Raw genomic sequence first — 20,647 nt, 5'->3', positions numbered from 1 at the left:
ACAGTGTTTCTGAAAAACATTTTAATTGACGCAGCAATTAAGCCAGACAAGTCAAAACAGAGCTCTTGCGGAACCTCTATATGAGCAGAGTAATCTGCTTCCCCGGGCAAGTTTATCTTGAGAATGTGGAGTATTCATCCAAGATGTATTGCTTGTATCTCAGCCAGGGAGAGTTCACTGCAGAGAAAATATTTGGGAATAATGTGCAGTTAACTGCAGTGTATCACCGCTGGGAGTAGTGGGAGATTAATTAGTGTACATCAGCATTAAAGGGTCGTGCCGGATTTTAACCGGTATAAAACAAATTATGCATGTTTGACATACACATGAAAAACAGGCAGTTAGATTATTTTGCATTTATCAGTGCTTCTTAAACCTTCTCAAGGTTTTCTTTAAGTAAGAAAACATGAAACAATATTATGTGAAAATTATTACGCATAATGCTTAGTTTATATTTGAAAAACATTCTACTTCTAGATAAACGACAACCAAAAAGACTTGCTTCAGATCAGCAGGTCAGCTGCTGTAATTGCTCTAAAACTGAGGCTACGTCCACACGTACCCGGGTATTTTTGAAAACTGAGATTTTTCTATGCGTTTGCACCTTTCGTCCACACGTAAACGGCGTTTTCGGTCACTGAAAACGGAGATTTCTAAAAACTCCGGCCAGGGTGGATAATTTCGAAAACTCAATTTTTGCATTTACATGTGGACGAGAAAAACGGAGAAAACGCAGCATCAAAGGTGTGCGCCTTTTTTGACGTCACACTGTGCGCCACGTTATTGTTTCCGTGAAATGAATTTCTACAATACTGTTACTGTTAATTCTACTCTCTGCAGTGTTTAAATGCTTACATATACACACAGTTACTGTCCCTCCACACATACGGCTCGGTTCTGCTTCTATGCCCCAGCTTTGTTTACTTTTTCCCACTGAGGCTTCTACACTTCTGATTGGCCAACATTTCTACACGGTTAGGAATATATCGCCACCTGTTGCTTTGGCATGTTCCTAGCAGCGTTTTCCTTCATTTCTGCGTTTACGTGTGGACGTAGCCTGAGGCCGCCAAACAAAAATCTTTTATCAAGGTTCGTCTCATGTCACATGTTGTAACCTTTACCTGAAGTTACCAGAGCATGAGTGTCACGATTATGTGACATTAAAAAACAAAGGGGGGTAATTAAGTAAACAATTTGTGTCATTGTAAACAGCATGTTTTTAAAAAGTAGGGTAAAAGAAAGTAATAGAAAATAATTATAATAAGGATATAAGGATTCTGGTTAAAGCATACAAATCTGGTAAAGCTGCCCCTGGTCCTGCTGGAGGCTTCTTCCTGTCAAAGGGATTTTTTTCCTTCCCACTGTCACAATGTGCTTGCTCATGGGGGAGAAGGTGACTGTTGTTTTAAATTTCACGCCCTGTTAATAAAACTGAATTGATTGAAATTGAGTGAAAGAATGGGAAACTTACAGAAATATCCATCTATCAGTCATCTTCCCCTTAACCTTGTCTAGGTTGCAGAAATGAGCACACCTCATTTTGTCAGATGTTATTTCTCACAATAAACCTCAAGGCCCTTTTTAAATCAAAACAAGCAAGAGTCAGATTGAGAACCAAGGCTGCAGATGGAAGCTTTACTAAAAAGCGGTGTATTTCACAGGCACACTTCTTTTCATAACATCCACCTCTCGCCAAACTTAATTTATCAAAATATATTTTGAGCCACATTAAAGATATGAACATTATAAAGGTTTAGTGGCACAGTTTGGTACCCTACATCTCTATTGCAAAACATTTAGATTAGGGCTGTGCGATATGACCAAAATCTCATATCCCGATATAAGAATTCTGTCGTCCCGATAACGATATAAATCACAAAAATGTGACATTTTCTGTAAATTCTGTGAATCAGCAGCTCGTCTTGCGTGAAGTGTTTCCAGCTGCGCGTCATGTAGCTGGAGTCGAGTGTTTTAACCGATGCATGAAACGATACATTTTTAGACATAAGTTGTAACGGCCGCGTTTTCTTTGTGAGTATTTATTACACGGCGTGCTGCGGGGAAAAGCCTGTTCTAACGTTTGAGTCTAAGGTTTATTTTTTAGCACCTGGCGGCTCTTTTTTACTTCTCATCCGTAAATAATCTGCTCTTTCACGTGATTCAGTTTATTTTGAAAAGTCTCAACAGGATCTTGAGCTTTATTGTGAAAGGTTTATGTGGAACAATAATCAAGCGGACACGCGATGCTGTTACCGTTGTTGTTGCTAACCTCAAACAGTGTTGGTCAAGTTACTTGAAAAAAGTAATTACTGATTACTTCCCCAAAAAAGTAATCCCGTTACTTTACTGATTACTTATTTTCAAAAGTAATTAATTACTTAGTTACTTAGTTACTTTTTAAAAACACGATTTACAACCTGAAAGGTGATAAAGCGATAGATCTTTCAGCCCAATTCTACTTTTTCTGCATAATCCATCATACAAAATGTAATCAAATGGAAAAGTCTTTTTAAAACTTGTTTTATTAGTTTTAATCTTTTAACTTTATGCATCAAGCAAAAATTTAATTATATGCAACATTCTCTGACTGGAAGAAATTGTTTAACATTTAAACCTATTTTCTGCACATTCCAGCACATAAATAATTTTTTTGTGTGTTTACACTCACTCTTTCAAATAGATGCAAGTAAAACACAGCAGAAAATAAATAAAGTCAAAGACTCAGCGGTCCTGTTGCTCTATTTTCACCTGTAAAGCAGGAGTGGGGTAGGCGGAGGTTTACCCTGGTGCAGGTGTGCCGCAGCGGTCAGTGGAAGAATCCGCGAGTTTCTCTGTGAGTTTCCCATTACGTGCGTAGCGCACTCGGTGCTTGCTTGGAAGTTTAGGGGTTTTTTTCGCTGTAAAAAGAAGTTTTCTTCCCACGCACGATGGACGCTAATGTTTTTGTCACTTTTTATGGAATCAAACTCAAAGTAAGGTCAGTACTTCCACGCTTTAAACGCTGCACGCTCATACTCTCTCCCGCACTCGATATATGGTGATCACTGTTGATCTGCACACAGCTGTTGTCACGAACGTCGCACTTGCTTAGAAATTAAGGAATACTTAAGAAATTAATATAGCCACTACAGTGACCATCAGAACGATGAAAAAATATTGCCGTAAACAGTTTATTTTGCGACACCACGAAACAAACGATGAAACGATAGACGTTTTTATATTGTCATCCGATATATATCGTTATATCGATCAGCCCTAATTTAGATGACATTATTAAAGAATGTTAACAGCAGACCTTGTGTGTGAAGCCCTAATGACAAAAGGACAAAATGTCTGCAGGCATATCAACCGACATTTAACAGCACATGAAAGCATCCTTCACAATGAAGGCACGGCTCATAAAGGAGAATTAAAAAGGAGAGGAAACCCTGTGACAGGTAAAGTATCAGGTGTGTCAGTGATTGTTTGGGGTCATGACAGCTCTTTTCAGAGCTCGCTCAGATTTCCCGTCTGATTAACGCATGAAAGTGAATTTTCTTGACATCTCGAGAGGCGTTGCCGAGCAGCTGAAGCACACTGTTAAGAGAAAGAAGTGTGGATGTGTTAAACCTGGAACGACACAGAGGCAGAGGTAGGCTTGAGCTGTGAAAAGACTCATCGCTGCATCTATCAGCAACTCTGGTGGCTGCGTGTTAAAAGCTGTTTCAGAACTTGACGTAACTTGGTTGTTAGATTTTGCAAGTTTCTTTGGCAAGAATAGAAAGAGAATGGAAAGCCGATAATGTGCAACTTAAACCAGGTATAATTTAAATATGCCAGGTTTTATCATCTTCTGTTGATTTTATTTCACTGAGCTTTCATGTTCTGTTGCCTCCTTAGTTTTAGCTAAAAGACACTCCTGCTTTTCCCTTAACCATGCAAATCATAATAAACTGAGTCATGGTGTAATTATTTCTGACTGTGATTTTAGTCTCTGATGCCACTACGTTTTTTTTTTAAGGTGCAATATGAGGTGCAACTACAATACCCTATGTCCAAACTGATGACCACAACCACCACAATAGCACGAGTGCAACAAGTGCCTCCCACATCATTGCCAGTCTAAGCAACGCCCAACTTTTTTTCTTATTTCTGGCGTAATACTTTTGTGGAAACAAACTGCATCCCCTAAAACAACTCAAACACTTTGCTTGAACGTAGAGTAGATTTACAGATCGTCTCCACAGAGTCCAGCACTAGTGCTAATACGGCAAACACAGGGGCGAGCTTTACCACGGGCCTCAACGCAACAGTTAATTATGCCCAGAGCGTATCACCAGAAGCCCAGCATCTCACCTAGCCATAGTTTATCTTTCTGCTGCTAATTTGTTCCGATCAATTACCTTTGGAAAAAGGAGGCTTCCAAATTTACGGGGACAGGAAGGAGCTGTTTATTCATTCCTGCGCTTTTTTGTTTTGTGCCAATCTTTTAAATATTCCCTCAGGTTGGTTTTGTGCTGGGAGGCCTCCATTAAAAACCCATCGCTCACCACGGGGTTCAGCATGTGACAGAGAAGGGCGCCTGGACCCCCTGGAACCTCTCTCTCTGGAACCTCTTGGAACAGAGGGGAGGTTATCTGACTTAATTACAGGCTTTAACACAGCAAACACTCATCACAGTTGAGCAGGATTACTGAGATCTGTCTGACAGCATTTTGAGTGAAGAGAAGAAACACTTTCAAGGTGGGTTATGATATCAGTGGTGACCCACGTGAGGTGGACCTGAGAGCTTTGTCTTTTTTCTCTAGGTGTCAACTACAGTGACACAGGAATGCATTCACTGCTCCCTGAAATCCACACCACTGAAGCTCAACTCCAGTTAAATGACAAAATATGGACACATCCCATGGTGTATGATTACTGACTGGGTTTTCTGTGTTTATGTTTTTTTCTGTGGTGTCCTGGAGAGCTCATCCACTTTCTGCAACTCTATTCTTGACTGTACAGCCCTACTGTGCTTCTTTTAATTCCACCCTGAAAGATAAAACATAAGCATGTCAAAACTTGGGAAGGTAGGAGAAGACAAGCGGGGGTAAAACCTGATCTACACTGTAGCCCATGAGAGGAACTTTGGACTGATTCAGAGCTCGGAGGGAAAGAAGTGGGAGTGAAATCCTAGCTCACTCTGTGCCTGCCTCTCTTCATCTCATCCCCTTTTCTCTGTCCCGGCCTCCCTCTGTCAGAGCGCTTCATCTTGGACTCTAGGCCCGTTTGTCTTCTCGCAGAAAAGAAATGCAAAGTAGGCTGCGCCGAAACTCTGGGAAACGCCACAGGATGTCCCTCGAGGGGGGAGAAATTAAATACGGCCACTAAGATCCACACAGTAAAGTGGCAATAAAGTATTCATTAACCCACCATTGAAGGGCTAAGCAGGAAAACAAGCAACTGAGTTAAGAAGTCAAACAGGGACTTAGAACACACAGTAACACCACGCTCTTTCATCTGAAGATTTACAAAACAATAAGAGGCTTGGAGAGCTCATGAGCATGTACATCTCGCCGAGAGAATCAAAGAAAAGGATGACAGAACAAAGTTAGCAACACCAGGGCATTACCAAATAGTTTCACAAATATTTCCCTTACTACTCATAATCCTCTCTGCTTTTATATTGCAACACATCTCCCACTGTTGGTCTGGCAGCGTGCCAGGTGGAGTGCAGGATGTAAACAGTCTCTTTTCCTCTTGTTGATTTTCATTTTCCCATCTGAGGACCTCATTTTTCACCTCCACTCTAAATTGCTGTCCTCCCTTTGGAGCGCCACAGCGGTGCTCCTCGGACCCGGACTGAGGAATCCTATAGGAAGCACGGTAAAAGGCCTGCGGGGATCCTGTGTGCGGCATTCATTGACAAAAAAGGCCTGATGCCAGTTTGACGTCCACCCCCAGGTCTCCCAGAATGTGAATGAACTTCTATGAATAAGAGGCAAACCTACACAAACACCCCTGCAGCTATAGGACCTTCACAGGGGGAAGAGTGTGTGGGCGACGCCAAACAACAACAACAACAAGGGGACTTGCATGCCAGGGTCCCCCCTTTTTCATCTCCCTCACCAATCAAGAGGACACAACACCACAGGGGGGACATTTACAAAAAAACAAGCCTATCAGGGGGTCACTGCCGGCCCCAGCCCATCCTCAATGGGTGGGATCAAGAGTCTTTCCCCACACTCTGCAATTAACACCTACTCCACCAACATGCAAAAGAGAAATCTCCAAATCAGCATTTCAAAACCACACCACAACAAAGACATCAAAGTGCATGCATTGTATTATGCCCGAGTGCTCTTATGGGTTAAACTCTTCAGTGTGTCTTCCAAACGGCCTCATTTCCCCTTACCAACGTGGAATAATGTATGACCTCATCAGTGATCGGATGAAGAGGTGGGAAGCAGGGTCTAAACATGGTGAAAGGTTTTAGGCGGGAGGTGAACTGCTGACTGCAGTTTATGAACTGAATAGCGCACAGTTTCTGTGTTCTGCACTCCAATCTCACAGACGACTTTCTTTACTTTGTCCTAGCAGTATGGGTGACTGGTGATTGATAATGAACATTTGTTTGTCACTAAATGCGAATCTGAAGAGGTCAAATGTTGCCCTGGATTTACTTACTATCACTTTTTTTTAATTTTCTGAAACCCCAATAAAAAGTCACAGCGCAGCAGAAATAATCCAGTTTCATCACTGCAGCCAGCTGCACTGATACACAGCAACTAGAAACATGAATGGAGCCGGGGCTTCAGCTGAAAAAGATATTCATGGATGTATGCTCTTCTTGTACACCGCACTTTAAAAACTCTGTGTTATGACTTAAACTACATGGCAGCGATTACGTCAGCTTCACTAACATGACCTAATGTTTGCAAAACCCCTTGTTCAACATTAATCTCTATCAAGATTATTATGACAAAGATTAAGTGGGAGTCAAATGTAAACACTTTATTTAAAACTTTACTCAGAAAGTAGCCGCTTGCTTGTTGAACAGTCTAACTAATCCTCATATGATCAAATGTAAATATAGCATATTGTTAGAAAAATAAATTGGTGAAAAGTAGCCACCTTTAAATATATTTGCAAATTTTATGGTTTGTTCTTAAGTTGGAATTTGAGCTACTTCCACTTTCACAGCATATCAGAAATAAACATTCTTTTCATTCCAGTAGATTTTATATGACAGCTTGTGCTACTAGGTGCTTTTCAGGTTATTTAATTTACATTCAAAACACACAAAAATCTCAAAATACTCTTGTTTTTTAAAAAATCTGTTCTACTTCAGCTAATTCCAAGAGTAAAACGCTGCCCCAAAGTCAATGAATGAGAAACAATACTCGATTTGCAATCACTTTCAATACTTAAAATATTTTTATCTTATCATGGTTACTATACATACTTTACCTGAGCACTAACTGCGTGCTATCAGTGCTTCTACTTAAATAAATGGTCTACAGTATCTTTTAGTTGTAAAACAAATCATTTCATACTGTACATAGTAAACCTATGCTTGTCCAAAGTGCTCAAGTACTTGGACCGACCTCACACACAGAGAGCTGCTATGAAAGGTAGCGGCCTGACCATCGGGAGCAATTTGGGGCCTCATTGAAACAAGCTGTCAGATATCACAGTAAATATGTTTACACAGCAAAAGCATAGAAAACATACCATTAACATTATCAGCATTTCTGTCTTGACAGTTAACAAACTGATGGTCCAGTGCAGCATTTAATCTGTACTGGCAATATGCAGTCTATGACGTCACAGTGCATTGCACCATCTCAGCTATGGTGGATTTACTGCAGGGACGAAAAAAGAGCTCATCTTAGGAGTTCCAGGTCTGCAAGAGGCATCTGAAATACTACCCCCCAGCGTCAGAGGGTGAGAAATAATGTTGAGGTTGTAGATCAGAAGGTGACAGTGGCCTTGACCTCCCGTGTCTGGGTCACCCCCTCCCACTTGACCTTCCTGAGCAACTCCTATATACTTAGCGTCTTGATATGAGGGTGATATGAGATACCTCGTGAAGAGATAACGTTAAAAGCCTGCAACTACAGACGTGGACTGATTGTACTCTTTAGGCTAGAGTGAGGTAAGCATTCGGAAGCCTTAAGTAAGGAACAAGAACGAACAAGTGATGATTTGGCTGTTTGCAGCAAAAAGCGAGCCAAGTGTCTTTTTGCAGCTTACCCCGGGGAAGTTTGGGGTGGTGTGCAGGACTAAAGTCACAGACCAGGAGATACAAGGCAGGAGAGGAAAGGGACTGTTACCTTCAAAAGCTGGTATGGCAGAACTGTGCTTTGAATATGATATGAACGTCTACATACAGCCCCGGTAGGGGGTTGGCGTTGGGGGTGGCGGGGTGAATTTGCAGAGGTTGAAGACAAGGTGGTTCAGTGTTCTGGATGAGCTGCAATGAAAAGAGTGCTTTGACAGGCTGGCTTCAAGGGAAGTGTTCAGGAGCAGATAAATGACTCAAACCTGAATACCATCCACAGTTTCAAGTCTCAAAAAGCAACGACAATTCTCTGTCTGACTATCTAAGATAACAGAAATTGGTGAGTATTAGACCGTGATAGGGATCAAGTCATCCATCTGCCCAGATGACAAGACAAAGAAGCACTTCAAAGCAGGTGCCATTCACCTGGGCAACCACTGAATTCATTTTACCCGTCTCATTATCTTACTCCCACACCTCTGTGTACAGCTTCCTGTCTTTTTTACCATGTTTCTCTTGAGTTACATTTTCCTAAAGGAAAACACACAATGCCACATTCGAAACCGTAAACCTTTTGTGAAACTTGGGCGCAGGTTGAGCTGGATCCAAGAACTTGTGTAAGCCGTCTGGACCATTATTCTCCCTGACACCTTAATCTGCCACAAGAGAAACACTGGTGCTAAGAATATACAATGTTCAGCCTCAGCAGCAGTGCAAAGACAAAGCTAGTCTGAGTCTTCAACCTGTTCATCCGGTCTCCGCTAATGCCCTGTTTTCACAAGTGAGAAAAGACATGAAGTCCCACAGGAAGTCTTAATTATGCCACCTGGAAAGAACAAGCCTAGAAGACTGGCAGGTGTGCTAGATACCAACCAGGTTACCAAGATGTCAAGGCTGGGAATGCTACATCATTATCTATTATCAGTTTCCTCAACAAAGGAAAATGTAGTACAATGACAACAAAGGGTGACTGATGGTTTTCTCCTTTGAGAAGTTTTAGGCTACTGTTGGCAGTAAAACCTTACCCTGGCAGCTTGTTGTGATTACAGAAACTAACAAAGTACATCATCTAACCTCATTACTTGGTTTCAACATGCGAAATAATTTACGACTCCAACACATTTGTCCATACTGTGACATAACCCCGTCCTCTGCTCGGTTTGAGATCTCTAGTGCTCTAAACCTGCATATTTTGGCAATTTCATAAAAAACTGGAAGAGTGTACAGTTCCATAAATAGAAAACATATGTGCAACAGATACTGGTGGAAAGAAAGAAAAAATTACAACAATATCTGGACAGTTTGGGTGGTATTTTTCAGTCTTGTGAGGAGAGTCAGGGTGGCGGCATTAGATGCAGCAACATGCCCTTGAAAGACAAGATGGAGAGACAACACTGGGTCCTCATTCATTTTGAGAGACCATCTCGGTTTCACTGGCGAGTCACTGACAGACCGCGTAACCTGACTCAGAAGGCTGCTCCACAGGTGAAACCCTGACCAAAGCGCAAACGCCCTGCTCTCGATATGACAGATCTCATACTGCAGATGCAAAAAGAGAGCGCCGCTGACACGGCAGGAATCCAAAACACCCCAGTCCCCGTGCATTTACTGTAGTTCCGATGCCAGAGAAAGTTAGCTAAGTAGTAGAAGGAAAAAGGACATTAAGGCATAAGAGTTCGATTAGAGCTGAGCTGAAATTAACAGACTATTTGGCAGCTATTTTGATATGTTATGGTTAGAGTGGAGTTATTTACCAGTTCAGGCTTCTGAAATTAGTTCAGGCTTTTCTTTACCCAATATGACCAGTAGTTAAACTGTTAATTGGTCACAGCAACCATTTTTAATTCAGTTCAACTCAACTTTGTTTCTATGGCACCAAATCACAACAACAGTCACTTCCAGGTGCTTCATATTGTAAGATCCTATCAATCAGACCCCTACCCTAAAAACAATGTTGTTTATTCTCATAAACATGAAGCAATAATTTTAAGAGTAAAATGCAGCTGAAATATATCAAATCAAAAGGTTATTTTTTCAAATAATAATAATAATAATAATAATAATAATAATAAATAAACAATAATAATAATCAATATGCTTGGAAAATATGCTTCGCATAAACTGCATACCGATCAAGTAAATTTCATTTGATCAGATTCCATTAAATTAATTAATATTATACAGACCTATTGTAAAAGAAATTATGTATGTATGTATTCAACTAACTGAAAGAAGAAGAAGAACAGTCCTTTATTGTGATTATATGTTCACACGTAAAGAAATTTAATTTGGTAATTCTCGGCACACATGAAAAGAAGCACACACACACATACATATACATATATATATATATACATACATACACACACACAACCAACACTATAAAACAATTGAATGCATACTATCCATATGTGCAGGTGTGAAGTATAAATATGTGCAGAAAGTCACAGATAGAATTTGGTAGAACTGAAAGTCAGCATGTTGGATATATTTTTTTGAATGAATGACCACTTGATGACAATGGGAATGAAAAATCCCCCTTTTAACAGGAAGGACACTCAATGAGGGGCAGCACAACTGGTTGTGGATGGGAGTGGTGCGTGGGGGATCAGCTGTCACCTTCAGTGGTTGCCCACAATCATCAGAAGCATAAGAACAATGTTCTCTCTTAACAACTCTGCACCTGCACACACCTGCACACACCTGCACGCACACACACACACATATACACACACACACACCTGCACACACACACACACTCCCTACATCCAGTAACCATATGCTGAAGAAAGAGAATCCCAGCAATGATACTACTCCCTCTTTTATCAAACCTTAGGACCACCCAAGCAGCATGTGATACTCTTTACAACCTCACAGCCATATGGCATTAGAATCAAGCAGAGGTGCCAAGCGGCTATATTCAATAACACTGAAACACAATGAGTCAATTCATGGACCATCATAAAGAAAAGCCTGTGCGCATTTAAAAGCGATTGGCAGTGAGAGGATAAAACACATATTCCAGGAGGCGCAGCATCAGCGCCGGGTGGGAGGCTCAGACAGAGCTAACGGTTGGCTATGAGATGACACTGTGAACGCGAGTTTATTTGCAGAAGGAAATTGGCACTGATAGACGGGGCATCAGCTTACTGCTGGATTCAGGGGCAACATGCTGAAAGGAGCCAACAGACTCATCTTTTCAGGGAATATCACACGTCTGTCCCACACATATACCTGACAAGTAGATGGGTGAGGGTGGCAGGAGCACTGTCTCCTGCAGTACTGCAGTCTATGGCCAACAGATGAATAAATTCAATTGCAAAACTTTATGACGATAAATTCTTAGCACATTTAAAAGCAATTATGCATTACAGATTACATTACTTTTCATTACAGATGTGAGTAAAACTTGAAGAAAAGAATAATTAGAACCTGCAACACATATTGATTCATTGCGAATCACATTAAAATATTATCCACAGACACAAATTCTAATGACACTGTGCTTTAAGTGAAAAGTACGCTGTTATTTTTCATCTTCAGTGCATTCCAATCAAAACAATAGACTCAGTGGTCCAGAAATAAAATGTAATCACGGTACTATCAGTCATCCACCAAATAGGGGGCAGAGTTAAGGTTGCAGGGGGGCAGAGACAGACAGATAATCGATCCCAGAGTCTGACCTCTCAGTCTGAGGCCGTTGGACGTATACCGCTGTGAAGCGTTCACTGATTACCTGTGACCAGACAAGCATTCATGCCTAAAGTTGGATGAGGACTGCTGCAGACCAGCAGTCACATTTCATTTACGCCAACTGCTAAAAAGATTTAAATGAAGCTCAATGAAGTGAACATAAACCATGCTGTGCTCAGAAATTAGCTTGGCCAGAGAGATAAATAGATTTCAGGCTGAGCTGCATCCCATTTTAACATGAACTCAGCTTTTAATTGCTTGAGCACAAATCCCCACTTAATGTGTTTCCTCACACGTGTGAAGTTATAGGAAAACCACGCAACAGAAGTTATGTCCATAAATTAAAACAAATGTGTGAATTCTAAAGTCCTCGGCAGTGATTATAAATGAGAGACAAATTTTCCCCATAAAGTTTAAGGAGCGGCCGTTACAAATACAAATGTTTTGAAGTCATGTACACCGCAGCGGAGGATTAACACCGTTTCCTGGAACATCGGGCTCAGCCTCTTTTTTCTTTAATATACACACTCTTCTCTACACCCACTCCATTAAATTAAAAGTCAATGGTTTCCAGGCCAAGTTGGACGTTACAATTAAGTGACACTTTTGACAGCTGGATCGCAGCAGAGCACAAGTTGCTCCGGACCAAACTACACTTGCACTTAAACCACCGTCACCACTTGGCCGTTTGCGTTCAGTGGTTAACCACAGCGCCACAAATGACTTCTGTGTGGCTGCCGAGGGAGAAGAGAGTTTTACACTAAATATAACTGAGCTTAGCTGCTGTGGAGACAAGCTGAGGTCTGGGATGTGGCCAAAGAAATAGTGGTTTTCAGTGCTTTTTCAGTCATTACTCTATTGCCGTGGGGTTATATGGACTCAGGCCTTGCAAACAGTAATTAGAGATCACAGCAAAACATCAGCAGCAGCCCCAGACGACAGGGTCAGTGGTTTCGTGGCTTATGCACGCGGTCGGGCACCATTGCAATATTACTGCGAGGGTGAAATTCTACCAGTATGCTTGAAGCAAGTCAGACGTGCATCAAGAAACTGAAAGGGAAGCTGCAGGTTGTTATTACTGTCAGCAAATACACAAGTAATAATACAAAAGATCAAAAGTTTAAACTGCATTTGTCACTGAAACAATCAATGCTGAATAAACACTTAAGGCTTCAGACTCAAACATGCACGCCGATAAGGTCACAAGTGTTAAGAGCCTGGGTTCATTCGGGCAACTAATCTATAGCTCCAAAGAAGAAAGTGACCATGGGAATGTGTTGTGTGAACAACAGCAATAACAGTTTAAACATTTACTAGACAAGTGACAGGCTGGTTGTAAAAGGCCGAGCCCAAAGTCGAAGCGATACCAAACTACTGACTTATCGAAGCAGCTACTTCCCTGCTACGCTGCTTTTTACATGACAGTTTCAGATTTGATCCTCATCTGTTGTTACTCGATGGAATTAAAAGCTAAACAGAAACATAACCACCCCATAACATGGGTTGACACATACCAGAATGGCTGGCATTTAACCCCAAAGGGAAGTTTCTAACCCTCTACGCTGCCACCCACCCACCAAAACACACATGCACTCTCACCCAATATAGACTACAGACTTTCCTGTGGGGTAAAAATAGTAGCCCGCTGTTTGCCGTTCACAGGAGGGCGTGCAGATGAGAAATATGTGGCTTAATGATGAGCCAGGGTGACTTTCTCTTACTGCCACCTGCACTGCCTGTGGCGAGCCTGTTTATTGTAGCGGAGCTGACCCACATTCTGCCGTCATCCCGGTGGCTTTGGCTTCATGCGCAGTCAGAGGGAGGAGGTGGGGGCTAGTGTGCTGTAATCCTGATGATGTTATGGCATTTAAAGGACTTTTTACTTGTACTGATGGGCCAGAGTGGCATTGCTGAAGTTAAGTGTGAGAAGCTTGTTTCCAAAAGGTGATAATTCTGAAGTGCTCTTTTGTGGTGCAAGACATGGCTCCACCCTCAGCGGTAGATTATGCTGGCCTGACTTTTCAAAGTGAAAATTTGCATGGAGACTCTTGACCCCGTGCCTCTGTTTGTTCTGAGCTGACGTTTGCCGTCTGCCTTAGCAATTAAGCAGACTAAGAAAAACTTTACATTAAAGGGCTTCTTCTTCTCTCTTTTTTTCGTAATCACCGGTCACGCCCGTTATGTCAACAACTGCATTTAAAGCATTTGAAGAACACAGCACAGTCTAAGTGATGTTCTGCGATTATTTTAAGCGTATGAACTCACAGCAGCCCAGATGAGGCTAAAGTTCATGTGCCCAGAATAGCAGAGCCATTAGTATGGATTTAGATTTGGATCTACTTTATGCAGGAACTGAAACATGTTATAGCAGAAATGTGGGCCAACAGAAGCAGCATGACTTTTTCCCTCCTCCCTGGAGTGTTTTGCCCATTTAGAAAATGCCATGTTTTCTGCAACACAGCGTGATATAAGCAGAACATTTAAAAGATTTTTTAAAAAAAGAAAAAATGTAACTCTTAAAATGTTGAAACTCAGATCTTGCGTGACTTGGGAGTCTCAGAGAAAAGGGTAGAGCACATACACAATTCTGCCCATCACTTCACTAATGCACTGTATCTGGTGTTAAACAAAGACTGGTTGCTTTATTTAAGATAACTTAGCTCAAAGATGCCAGAAAGTGATTATTACAATAGACAGGTTTTCATCTCCACAGGATGCATGTCTCCATTAAAATCATTAAAACAGAAGAAAACGTGCATTACTGTGTGTTAAAAACTGTTATTGAAACCATAATTGATTCAGTCCCCAAACAGGAAGATATTTTAATATCAAAACTTTCACTGTGTAAATAAGCTACTTATCTGATAAGAGTCTATCATGCCAGTCGACTTCAAAAAAAAGTCACTTGATTAGTTGTTATGGGTTTGCTTTGTCCCCAACTTGCTCAGCTGACACTGACTACAGCTTTTTGCTGTTTAAAGTGAGGAAGGCTTCTTCAGCCAGAGTTGCCCTTTCTCCTCAGCTGATAAGCCTGAACAAAGTCTACTTGCAAAGTTTATCCGTTAGACTTTTTATCCATTAGATTTTGCAAACACAAATCTTTTATCAAATGCATATGAGCAGATACATTGTTCAACTTCCCGTGTCCTCTAAGTACACTGAGAGGGTTATTTTAGCATCGCCGAACGTGTTTTCCTGCTATAAAAGCTGCACACGCGACATGGAGGAAAGGCAAAAGCAATTATGTCCCATGATTTACTCTACCTGCTTTAATAGGGAAGTGAGGGCCTCCCAGACGGAGGTCATGGTTCTTAACCTCGCTGCTCTGCTACCAAGTTAATCAGTTTGAAACATGTGTTTAGTTCAGCACAGACAAGCAGCTTTATAGCTGCAATTTAAGATTTTTCTTCACAGGGTGACTCACTGGCATAATGATCAATAATTATGAAGTGGGACCTGAAAATTAACTCATACCCTCCTCTAGTCTCACCATAAAAGACCTGCATATTGCCCATACTTGTCTTCAAGCTGTGTTCCATTTATGCTGCCGCTCAGAGGCAAACCGCCTTCCCAAACAGCTCAAGCAAAAAACTTTACACATCATGATGCATCAGGGGAAGTGCAGCCAGCTTGCCAAGGTAAGGACTACAAGGCCCCTCTCAAAAAGCAATTAAGGCAGAGGGAGTCATAATATTGAATGGAGAGGGGGGTGCATTCCTCTGAGAGAGGCAGTAGCAGTAGACTGTGAAATTCATATTGACTAGAGAGGCAAACATACACAGGTAAGCAGCAGTGCCCAGCTTTTTCCTTGTCAGCCAAAGAACAGCGCCTGTAGTCTGTCGCTTTCAAATATATAAGTTCAGCCATCCAAAGATGAACCTATACACAAGCTCACTGGACACAGAACAGCTTATAGAGTAAAAAAACCAACAACACGCACACAAACAATTTGCACAGTTCTCTCTAAAACAACACAGCACTAAGATGATATCTGGAAAATGAAAAAACTGCTGAACTCGGGATGTGAGCTCACTGGTGTGTTAAATCCCACTTGATTAAAGCAGGAAAACGCCTTCGACAATGAACTGTGCCAGTCCACTTAATTAAGTCAACTTGTACTACCAGGGAGCGCTGGGAAACGAAGAAAGCAAAAGCAAACAGGGGAGCTGCCGCTTGCTCCCCGAGCTTTTCTCTGGATGCTAATCAAAGGCTTGATCTGCGAGCAGGACAGGCCCCGGGGATGTCGCTCTGCTTGGCTGATCCTGGCAATTTGCTCTTGGTAATACCCTCTCTCTCACTCTACACCCCGGAGAACCCGGAAGACCATCTCACCTAATCTGTATGGCCGATGGAACGCACAAATACAACCTCCCCCCGCCTCCCAAAGTGCATCTGCTTCACCAGAGAATAATCACATAATGGCCATGGAGTTATTACATGCTCCTTATTATCCCATCTCTCTTTGTGGCTCCAATTTAGAGATTCAGTACTAAAGAAGATTGAAGATAAAGACACTGCATTTGATTAACTAAAACAATAATCATCTATATGCTCTCAAAATGAGCGAGACGTACACATTTCTCAATATGTGCATCTGCTCCGTCACTGTTCGTGTTTGTATTTGTGCAATACAGGCCAGTGGGAGCATCTGGTGGTTATTATGATGCCTGGAGGTCTGAGGAAAGGGAGCAGCGTGCGTATGAGAGTTGCATGATTTGTTTGTGGTCTGCGCAGCGCTGCTCTGGTGATGCTCTAAGTTCTTCCTCTGAAAAACCCTCAAGAACTTATCAAAGCCACAATCACTCCAATTGCACAACTGTCATTTCATCAGTCAGCCGGTGAGTAAACTCATGGCAGAGGAAAAACCAGCACTGACTAAAACACAGGAAAGCCAGGAGTAAACCAAGAATTAGAAGCAAGAGGGAAGATGAGGGTAGAAGAGAGCAGTTCAGGTTCCCACCTTTAAAAGAGATGAAGACACGGGGCGCGGCCAGTGGCTCATTGCTCACTTGGTTCCCAAAAGCCAAGCCGCACAGTGCCAGGAGGGTGTGGACCGTCCACAGACCGTCCAGCTGCATGGTGGACCAACCTCCTGTAGCTCCAAAGGCTGCTTTTTGTTTTTTTTGTTTGTTTTTTTAAATCTGCAGGGACAAAAAGAAACACGTGAGAAGAGAAGATGCTGACTCTACTTTACACTTAAAACCAAAAAAGAATCTGCCACCGTGAGCCTGTTTTTCATTTATAATTTTATGTGACGCGTCAAATCTGTATCTCCCAAGGGCCCCATCACACTGCGAGTTTTGGGCGACACAGCACCGAGGTGCAGAGTTTACGCCCAGATTTCTGGGAGCTTCATTAAACTGATGAGTCCTAATGGAAAGGAGCCAGACTTTTAGAGACTTGCACATTGCTTCCATTTGGTAAAAATTATGTTTGTTTTTCAGAGCGCGACAAAATAATGGCAGGATCGCGCTGACTCCACTGAAGCTTTTCTTCTGCTCTTCTACACGCAACCAAAATGCATTCCTGCATCATGACACCACGCTGTAATTACTGGGTTCACCTAATGCCAGGCTATACCACAACTTCACACTTACTTAAGGAAAATAGCACAAAAATAACATTGTGATTGATGCATCTCAAATACAGGTCTTAGCTGTTGATTAAAGAAAAGGCCTGCAAGTAATGACAGCCTCAAAGCTGAACAACTAAAAAAAAGGTGGTGACATTAATTGTTGATGAAGTATAGATACCTTTAAGCAGCTGATGTTTCACACATATGTGACTGACCATAAGAAATACTCGTGTATGCGGCTACCTCTTTACCTGCAAAACTTTTCTTTTCCACCTTTGTTCCCATAAAGCCTCCCTGAGCTCACTGACCGGACACCTACAGCCTGCATATCTCCTCTCCGCACAAACCACTGACACTTCAAACATTGGACGAATTTCCACCTCAAAAGCACCTTCAGAGACCTCAACAGAGCAGAACAGTCTTCAGACTGGTTGGCTGAAGCGAATTTATGAGTAAAAGCAGCTGTTTAAACCTCGGCTGTTTACAATTTGTAAACCATCCAGCTGTTTATTCTAAGAGAGAGGCCAACTCCTTCGCACAAGCGCATGAAATCAAACAAGGCACCGCTCACAGATGACACCGAGGATTGCGAAAGACACACCGTACCATGAAGTAAAAAATACAAATATGTATGTCATAGACAGTGATATGAAATATTAATACAAAAGTTTACAAAAACAAAAAACAAAAACCCTTTTAGTCATGGAAACATCATATTAGTCCAAATAGCTTAAAAGAAGAAAAGGTCTCAGCTTCTTCATAGTTTATTAACTGACATGTGTTGAACAAATGTAATGCAATCATTAAAACTTACAGACGGAAACCAGTAAAATCTGGATGGACAGGGCTCAGTGGCTACAGCGCTGCTTTAATCCAGCAGACAAGAAAATAACCATCTGCATTTGCTGCCGATTAAAAACATTTTTTAAAACATTTCACAGTTACCGTGACACAGGGAAATTCCTCAGTGTTGTATTGTATGTAAATATAAATAAAACACTATACAACTTCATTCACGTGCATGTATGAATGTGTTCTTCGGCAATGAATAATAATAATAAAACAAATTTCATGCAAAAATGTTGAATGTTGCTGAAACACGCTGAAATGTGTGTAACAGACTGGCAGTCTTGGCTACACATGGACGACAGAACTGTAAACAGTCTGGTGCGGTATTAGAGCGCACGGTAAACTGCACAGCTATTAAATAAACAGTGATAATGATTCGCGCTGGAATTGATTTTCCGATCAAAAGAAATTAATAATGATCATAATTTGCTGTTTCTGTTTCATTGTTTCAAAAAGAAAATGAGAGAGTCGGTAAGGCGTGGTGCCAATCATAAATTCAAGTATTTGACAAAAAAAGCGCGATCCTGTATGCAGGTAACATGTTGCGTGATATTCATAATAAGGAAATAAAGTGTAAAATAAATACATAGATACATAATCACAAAGGAACAGTCCATACAGGCTTACCTCAAGGGTCTCCGGATATAAGTTCAGCCTTGCAAGTCATTGAACAAACCAATTCCAACAGATCGATCACTCTCTCTCTCTCTCTCCAAGTTGAAAGCAGTAATAACAATAGAAAATCCCGGCGCGGCTTTCTGGTCGAACCCCGTTCAGGAGTGGGGTGGAGGTGGGGTGGGGGCACTTTGTACCTGTGCGCACTGCGTGTCTATTGGCCCCGGAGTTGTCAGTGAACACAATGAGAAAAATTACAGTTGCGCGAAAATAAAAAGGGAGAAAATGTTCCTAACTGAACCTTGTGCGTGACCGAGAGTCGATTGGATGCTGTCGTCGCACGACTACAATCAACATCTCGTGATGGGGGGGGGGAAAGCCGCTCGATACAAGAAAAGTCCCCGCGGTGTCCAGAAGCGTAGCGTGTGCTCCGTCGGAAAGTTGGGCGCTCCTGACTGTAGGGAGGCAGGGCGCTAGCAGGTGGATGCAGAGGCCCATTTGCCTTAAACACACCCACAGGGCGGGCAGCGACAAGCCGAGCCGCCCATCAGTGAGCCTGCCAGCCTGGGGGGGGGGCGTGATTTACTACCTTATCATACCACAGTATGCTGTCAGAGAATAGACTTTATACTGTGCTCTGGTCTCGCGTAGCTGACTGAAAGTGTATTTGTATCACCATTTCATCATGGAACATTTATTATTACACAGAGATCAAAGCAGAAAGTTTTACGATCATCCCCTTGTGACGATTTTATCAGGGGTTCACACCTTATTTAAACAAGATCAGGATTAACGCACTAACAGAGACAAAGTGTTCTGCGCCAGGTCCCACTGTCTGCCGGTCTTTATTTGTTAACTATGGGCTTTCAGTGGTGTTATGACAGTGTAATAAGTCATCAGTCTTTTTTTAAATAATTATCCTTTCATCTGTAAAACAAAGTAGAAAATAACGATTAGGGTCCTTTTTATAGATATACGGTCATACAATGAGACAGCCGAAAGTGTTCACAAACTGGCAATTCAAAGGCTGTATACCAACCAGAAACAGATGTGTAAAATAGAAAACTAAATCAGACAACAATACTTTTCAAATCATTTCAAATTTAACTCAAAAGACAAATGTTGAAAAACAGCCTTTAAAAAATAGACATGCATCGAAGCTGGAGCCAGTTTCATGCTTCAAAAACAGATGGGACAGGGAAATACAAGACTGGGGAAGTTGTGCAGTGCTCAAGAAAAAACTATGAAACACCTGTTTCAGAATCTGTCAGTAATTAAGATGATAAGTGACAGACTGGGCATAAAAAGTACTCAGCGGGGCTGAGTTTCTTAATATTAAATTTAAATTGTTTAAAATAAAGATTTGTTCATCTAAATTTGCCAAGAATTTGGGGTTTTTATCATATATGATGCACTGCATAATTAAAAGATTCATAAAGTGAATAACAATCTCTGTAGGCAGGGACATGGCCAAAAAACAAAACTGAGAGGTAGGATTCTTTTTGGAAATCCCACAAGAGGCTGAGAATCACTTGAAAATCACATGAAAACTAGAAATGGAGCTGCTTTCTCCAAACGTGTCTAACACTGAGGCAAAGTGGGGAAAATGTCCTGTGGGATGACCAATCAAAAACTGAAATTCTCTTTTCCAGGTTAACGAGAAGAGGGAG

At 41.6% G+C, this 20,647-nt stretch overlaps 1 protein-coding gene across 8 annotated transcripts in view; it reads right to left on the bottom strand.

The window, feature by feature from the left end:
* Nucleotides 1-19,454, bottom strand: part of sema3fb (sema domain, immunoglobulin domain (Ig), short basic domain, secreted, (semaphorin) 3Fb) — a 60,229-nt gene extending 40,775 nt beyond the window's left edge. For 6 of the 8 annotated variants that reach the window (XM_005915251.3, XM_005915253.3, XM_005915252.3 and 3 more), the window contains exons 1-2: nucleotides 18,990-19,453; nucleotides 16,899-17,079 (exon numbers count right to left, since the gene is read on the bottom strand). In XM_005915251.3, coding sequence (XP_005915313.1) covers nucleotides 16,899-17,016 — 118 coding nt within the window. In that variant the 5' untranslated portion in view covers nucleotides 17,017-17,079; nucleotides 18,990-19,453. Of the gene's footprint in view, nucleotides 1-16,898; nucleotides 17,080-18,989 lie in introns of all 8 variants that reach the window. The other 2 variants (XM_005915256.3, XM_005915257.3) reach the window with 1 other exon arrangement.
* Between the last annotated feature and the right edge of the window lie 1,193 nt (nucleotides 19,455-20,647).

The sequence above is a fragment of the Haplochromis burtoni genome, unplaced genomic scaffold (genome assembly GCF_018398535.1).
Source record: "Haplochromis burtoni strain Fernald_Lab_line unplaced genomic scaffold, NCSU_Asbu1 Contig_12, whole genome shotgun sequence".
Classification (NCBI taxonomy): domain Eukaryota; kingdom Metazoa; phylum Chordata; class Actinopteri; order Cichliformes; family Cichlidae; genus Haplochromis; species Haplochromis burtoni.
The sequence above is the reverse complement of the archived record's forward strand: the minus strand, read 5'-3'. Positions and strand labels throughout refer to the sequence as shown.